Source organism: Etheostoma spectabile, chromosome 6, assembly GCF_008692095.1.
Source record: "Etheostoma spectabile isolate EspeVRDwgs_2016 chromosome 6, UIUC_Espe_1.0, whole genome shotgun sequence".
NCBI classification, from domain to species: domain Eukaryota; kingdom Metazoa; phylum Chordata; class Actinopteri; order Perciformes; family Percidae; genus Etheostoma; species Etheostoma spectabile.
The window spans coordinates 1,140,287-1,147,661 of NC_045738.1; the positions used below are offsets into that span (position 1 = coordinate 1,140,287).

The window sequence follows — 7,375 nt, forward strand, 5'->3', positions numbered from 1 at the left end:
GTGTGTGTGTGTGTGTGTGTGTGTGTGTGTGTGTGTGTGTGTGTGTGTGTGAAACCTTCCACCTGTATGGTTGTTGGCAGAGATTGATTGGTTATTTCCACTGTTTTCAGATGTTTGTAGTTATGCCCCGCTATCCTTATTAATTTGGGCTCATGGTTACGTTGTCACTCTTGTTCCCCGGAGTTTTCCCTCAGAGTGGTCATGGAAACTGTTTCCAGGTTGCTTGGCAGCATCAGCAAGCAAAAGAGGTGTTGCTGAAAAATTACAGTCCCAGTTTTGGAGTCATCACTTCCAACTCAACTCACCTCATTATTCCTCTTCCCAGCATCTCTCTTCCTCCCTCCATCCCTCCGTTGACCAGCGGCTACCTTACAGCCAAGACAAACTGTTTAACTGAAGGGATAAATAACAGTTCATATACATTGTTAATATACACAAGCACAGTCTTGTTCCTACATGCAGACACTGAAAAAGTATGACAACCTGGTGATGCCAATATTCTACTGACATTTAGTGGGAGTTGCTTCATCGACTGGAAAAAAGGAAGAGCTGCTTCAACTTTCACATCCTTTCACAATTGCCTCTGCATTAATGTAGTGTTCTCCTTTAGTCTCAACACATGGGGGGGGGGGGGGGGGGGGGGGGGGGGGGAACTAAAGGAGAATGTTTGTCCCATTCTTGTAAACTCAACATTATTTAACTAAATTTGTAGTTTGAATAGCAAGATGCAACAGGAAGCTGGATACAGTCTTGTCTTTACTATTAAAAGCAGTGGAGGGTGAGAAATATATACATGTATTCCAGTTTGAAGAAAAACAATAACCTCTACATATGTCTGTTTACAGGAATTAGACAGTCTGGCTCATCTAGCAGACCCATGCTTCAGCCCCTACCAGGGACACAACGCCTTCAGGGAGAAGTATTTCAGTGGACAAAACAAGAGGTGTGGCAAGGAGGACAGCAAAACTGTTGTAAACGGAGAGTGAACCAATCGATTGCCTGAGTTTCTTTATACAATACAGAAAACAACCGCGCACAATGATCACAACGAGGTTGTCAACGGACTCAAAGAGGGAAACAAACTGGGAAAATCACTTATTTGTTACAGCTGTAATTTTTAAAAATCTTTCTCAATATTGTAATTATGATTCTTTGTATGCCTGTAGTTATTACTTTGCAAATAAATTGATAAAATACAAGTGCCCTTAACTGAGTGATGACTATTAAAACTACAAGACACCGAGACGGTTGACTGACTGAACTGTAAACGCAGCTTTTTAATATTTTTTACAAATTAACTGTTAAATGGGAACACGGTGTAAGCATTAAAGAGGTGATTTAGTTGTACATTTCAATTAGGTTGAAAAAGAAATTGTCAAAATCGATGCAGCAGAGGCTGAGATATCCTGACTTTTAGTCACAAATATAGGTTAAACTCCAAAAAACCAATGGATCCTCAACTCCCCATAATGCAATGTCTTTCAATACTCTATGCCTGGTGAACACCTGTCTTTCAAACAGTCTTTCAAACTCACAGATCTGCCAAAGCCGCTTAGAATGTTTTCACAGGCCACAGTACTCCCCATGTTATTCTTAAAGGCATATTAACGGAATTATACTCACAATTCATTCATTCTCTTTCAATAACTACTTTTATAATGAATGTTAGGACTTCCAGATTCTGTTATTTTTTACTGTTTTAAAGGGAAGATACTACTCAGTAGCAGAGCCTAAAGCCTCACACAGAATGTGTACATTTAGAGCCACAGTCCGGCTTTATTCAGACAAAAGCGGCATGTTTAGGCGAGAGAGGCCTCACTGTGCAGGCAAGAGCCCAAATAACAGGGCGTCCCACTTCACCACACACCACTACAGTTAGTCAGCAGCTTTTGTTGTTTTCCAACCGCAGTTTACATGCAGCCTGGCTCATTCATCTTCTGAGAGCGACGCAGCAGGCCTTTATGTACATTACCTCTTTGCTCTGTTTATCAGTTGGGCCTCTGCCTTTCCACCGCACTTCCCCGTTCGTCCTGTTTCACAGGAACAGTTCCAGGCACGATCACATGATACCCAGCTCGCCATCGTTTGCGGTGCATGTTGTTTACAGTTACCCACAGTGCCCTTTTGTTGCCTATCATCATCAAGCAAAATCAAATGATTCCACAAGCCAGTTAGAGACTTTGCCGTTCTCCACTCATCACATCGGTCTTCTTCTCTCTCGGCATTTCTTTGCTTGTCACATGTAAATAAGACCAGTGTTCGCCACAACACAAGATGGTAGTTTTAACACAGTCCCTCTATTACTGTGTTTGAGGAGTGCTGTGTGTTTTCTCAGCCACAGTACAGTGATAAACCATGTTCTCATGCGCCCTCAGTCTCCAATGATGCAGACTAAAATTAGATAGGGGGGAGGGGAGGGGAGGGGGGGGGTTGGGGGTTCCTCTCTACAACTCGTAATGCTGTCCAGACGTTGTGGAAATTCTGTTTGTGAGATCTGGTTTTGTTTTATGTTGGATGCTCACTGCACCCGAGCAGTTTCCTGGTGTAATTTAGTGGCAATAAAACAATCTGAGTTCTTACATGTAAATAATAGTTAAATATTTGTTTGGCCCATCTTTACTTGTCCCCCCCTCCGTAATCCCTTTTTTCCTTATACTTTGTTTAAAAATGTGTACATGTGTGTTATTTTAAACATTTCTAAAGTTCTATTTATACTAACAGAGGCTCTATTCCTCCTCCAATCATCCTTTCCCCCAAATCCTTTCTCACTCACCCCCTCACCTCCACCAGCTCTCCTAGCCTCTTCTTCACCTCCTCACCTGCTTCACCTCTGCCCTTTCCTCCTCTCTCTCCTGTCATCTACAGACCTCTCCTTTTCCTCAAACTCCCTGCAGGAGCAGCGCGCCGCTGTTTTGGAACAATGGCTCCTGATTAAACTCCCCTCTGTCTGAAAGTGATCTTTGGACTGCTGAATCAGCTGGTGCAGAACTGTAGGACACACACACACACACACACACACACACAACCAATTTATAACTTTAACCTAAACCCACCACTAGCCTTAAAAACAGCTCCTTTAAGAAGACCAGCACCAGTCAAAATCCCTGCACTTTTCAAAATCGCTTAAGACACTAAATGTCCATTTCATTTGTTTTCACATTGAAGCACAAGACATTTTGTAAAATTAGATAATTCACTTTCTTGTCCAGAATGAAATGAGAGGATACCACTCTTCTTCATAAGAGGTATCAATCTTCTCAACTAACTTTCCAAGAAAGTGAATTTCCCAAAATGTTGAACTATTCCTTTAACCACTTGAAGAAGAAGGCAACTCCATCTATCAAGATGTTCCCATCAGATCTGATGGAAAGTCATGATTATTGACCCGTAACACTGGCTAACACATTGATCCATTCACACAAAAGTGTGTAGGGCACCTGGTGTCTGTCACAAGGAGATTGTATGTGAAGGCTGTGTGTGTGTGTGTGTGTGTGTGTGTGTGTGTGTGTGTGTGTGTGTGTCTGTCTCTGGGTGTGTAGGTGTTTGGGAAGGGTGTTAAGTGTGTGAAGGCAAAAGAGAGAGACTTCATAGCGCACAGCTGGCATTCAGGAGTGTCTGAACTTCACACACACACACACACACACACACACACACACACACACACACACACACACACACACACACACACACACACGTGATTGACTGTCTGAACATATGTGGCACAGGTGCAGTGCACCTGTCCATAGCCAGGGGAGTTTGGACACCTGCGAGACATCCACCCCATTCTTGCCTTGCCGCCCCCGCCCTCAGGTCACCCCGATGCCCTCATCCACTCCGGGAAGCCCTCCGCAGCCCCTCAGTTGTTGATCGAGGTAAGATGAGAGCTGTTATCTCCATGTCTGGCAGGAGAAGCACAGCGGCAGAGCAATAGCCATTATAATGCTACAAATCACCACAGGAGTCCCACCTCACACAGCGGTGTGAAACTCAAACCATGCTCAGAGTAAAGTAAAACAGGAAGACGAGGAATGACGAGGGAGCAGTCAGAGAAGAGAGGAGAGCAGACTATCTTGAGATTATAGGCTTTCCTATTGTTTTTTAAATAATCAAGGAAATAAATTCTGTTCATCTTTTTCCAGCATCATTAAATTGAGTGCCACTAGATGACAGCCTTGAGCAGACTTGGCATTTAAAGTGCCCCCCCCAAAAGAAAAAAAGAAAAGAAAAGAGCCCCCCCAGAGTTCCTGTGTGTACTGTACTCCAGCCTACAGACTGTTTGCCATACAATCAATGCTGTTCAGCTTGTAAACAAACAGTTCAGGGGCTAAGCTTTTGAAGTGATAGAGCTGTGGTTGAGAAAGTGCAGAGCAGCTCAAACACACAACATCCTCTTTAAAGATACTCGTCTGGAAGTGGTGAGGGTTGTTGGCCCAGGAAGTAAAGGGGGTGACTGAACGGCTTGTCACACAACTTCCTCATCCTTTTTCACCTATCCATTTACAATGACCATATTCGACTGTTGTATCATCCTGCAAGGCTTTATCACAGAGAGTACAGCTTGGGGAAACTAAGCTACAGCCACTTGGCTTTATACTTTCAACAAATCCCCAGACATCCCGGTTTGTGGTTTCTGCAGCTCCATGTTTTCCTGTTATTTTTCTCGCATATGACCCTCAAGTCCTTCAGAGCACTTCACACATGCGATCTTGATTTTGCAAAATTACATGTTTGTCTGTGTGTGCATGTATTTCAGTGTGTTTATGGAGTCATCACACTTAATACACCCGGAAAGAAAAAGAAGAAAGAAAGTGTTTGTGGCGGAGAGCAGAAGGAAGCAAAAGCCAAAGACAAACAGTCAAAGGGTGCATTTGGATGTGTGCATATGTGCTTTATTTTGTGTTTATAGTGTTTGTGTGTATGTGTGGGTTCTTGTGGTTGTCAGTGCTGTTCTTCATTAATGACAAGAAACCGCTGGATGGCTCCCTTACGCCCTTTTTTAATGACTCTTAACTGCCAAGTGGGCACACACACACACACACACACACACACATATACACACACGCACACACGCACACACAACATGGCAAACATGGTGGTAGTGACATATTTCCTTTTCCACTCTTGCAAGGATCATAAAGCACTAATGTCTCTAACTGGGCCTTATATACATGACACCAGTGAGGATGTAGTGAGAGCATTATTCATCCATTCATACATTTCTGTAAGCTTCCTGTTCATGAATACTGGGAGCCTAACCCAGCAGGCATTGGACTGAAGGCATGGAAACCACCTGGACAGGTTAGTAGTACAAAAGCAAATAAAGACAAACCCCTGACATTCACACTAATGAGCAAATTTGAGTCTCCAGTCTCACCAGACTTTTTTTTAATGTAGCCTACTTGCAACGGGGGAGGAAACTGGAGCTGCCAAAGGAAATATTTAACCACAAAAAGGAAATATCAATATCCTCTGTGCTTCAGTATACACGATATACAGTAGTTTGCAGTTTCTAGAACCTCCCTTCTCCATTATAGGACACTGAAAGTGCAAAAGTACCAGCTGTAGAAGAAAATGAATTACCACAGTAATTAAACAGCTTAGTAACAGTTTTTCCTAATATGCTCTTTCGTGTTGACTGATTAAGTACCTGCTATTTTACCTGATCAACAAACTTTTAGTTTCTCCTTGTTTTCAAGTCTGTCTGCCTTTCTCTAGCTTAGTGTTAAAACAAAGCATTTTACTTACTGTTTGTGAGACCTTTAGTTAATAGCACAGGTTGGCTCCGACAAAAATTCCCATCTAAAGCTGACAGTATTGAGTCTAAAGACAAATCTACTCAGACAAGACTTTTTGATTTAGTTTAATCTGTTGTTTCCTGTTACCTCGTGTTAAACCCTCGCTAAAGACTAGACTCATTCACCAGGGAGAATCCTACAGTGAATAAAACTCATCTGAACCGGCAGCCATTGAATTGGACTTGAGAGAACTTTTTCTTCCACACAACAGATGCCCATTCCTCCATTTCTTTTTTATTCCTGAAGTCCCCTCTTTATCTCGTCCACCCTGGCCCACTTTGCACGGTCCCTGCATCCCCCACATCTTCCCTGTCCCTGAGAAATGACATCTTTCAGGATGAACTGCTCTGCCTCTCAGCAGTGAAGAGTGCTGGTCTGTGCTGGCTTTGAATTTCAGTGATGCACCTCAGTGCCTCTTGAGAGGGTTTGATTGAGGTGTAGGGGCACTGTGTGTGTGTGTGTGTGTGTGTGTGTGTGTGTGTCTGTATGTCTGTCTGTGTGTACTACAGGCAGTTGTGTGTACCTGAGGAAGGCCGCGTAGAAATGTACTTTGCCGATCCCAGCGACCGCTCTCACGGCTGTTTAGCTGAGTGGAATGTGTTATCCATGGGGGTGTGCGTTAGTCAGGGCCAAGATACACGCATGATGCTCAAATGTTTTCTCCTGTGGGACCCGCGGAGACTATCACACCCCTATGACTGCTGGGGGAATTTGTGAGGTGCCTCCTGGCTACCACACTCACACCTGTCCCTCCTCATTGAACTGTCTAGTGACTCCCGGTGATATTTGAGTTCTGTCATCTAACGTGACTATAAAGGAAACGTTCAACATTTTGCTTAATTGTTGCCTTTTAGAGAGTTAGATGAAAAGATCGATACCACTCACATCTGTACATTAAATGAAGCTAGTAGATAGTTAGCTAGAGACAACCTAGTTGGAAAACCTGACTTTTTTTTTACATTTTTGTTCTTGTATAGATGAAACAAACAACATAAAATGTGTTAATAAGTGATGGTGAGAGAAATACACTTTTCGGAAAGCAAATGCTTCAACAATACTCTGGATGCAGAAAGGAGTTGCATCAGGGAATGCATGCACAATAAAATGAAAAAAATAATCACATACTGAAGTCAAACATATTTCATGCTCTCTAAATTAAAAAAAAAGTAGGCCCCTGTAAATCCACATAACCACTACCTTACATAAAAACTTGTCTTGTAGTATTCAGACGACGTAGTAAAGTTCTTTTCCATTCAGATTTACCGATCTGATAAACCAGCACACATAAAGGTGCTTGGATGAAGAACTTGTCTAACTTCATTTTCCTCTCTGCTGTGCTGTGTGGCCAAAAACGACCTCGCCAGTATCTGACAGTGTGGAACTCAAACCAAATAAACCTTGTAGATTTGAGTTAGTGCTTCTTCTTGTTGTTACAGCTTTTTGGCTTGGCGCAGGCCAGGACCAACACTGACTTTCATCCATGTAGCGTTCAGAGCTGCCCAGAGCTGTAACAAACTGTGTTTTATATCATAAGGCAGCAAGGAAAACGACACTATACTGCTCTTAAAATGTATCTAAGT

The 7,375-nt window shown here is 42.8% G+C and overlaps 1 protein-coding gene across 1 annotated transcript in view; it reads left to right on the forward strand.

Annotated features, from left to right (window-relative positions):
• Positions 1 to 1,182, forward strand: part of trmt11 (tRNA methyltransferase 11 homolog) — a 10,127-nt gene extending 8,945 nt beyond the window's left edge. Inside the window, exon 13 of the mRNA XM_032517906.1 lies at positions 846 to 1,182. Coding sequence (XP_032373797.1) covers positions 846 to 986 — 141 coding nt within the window. The 3' untranslated portion in view covers positions 987 to 1,182. The remainder of the gene's footprint in view (positions 1 to 845) is intronic.
• Positions 1,183 to 7,375: the final 6,193 nt, after the last annotated feature.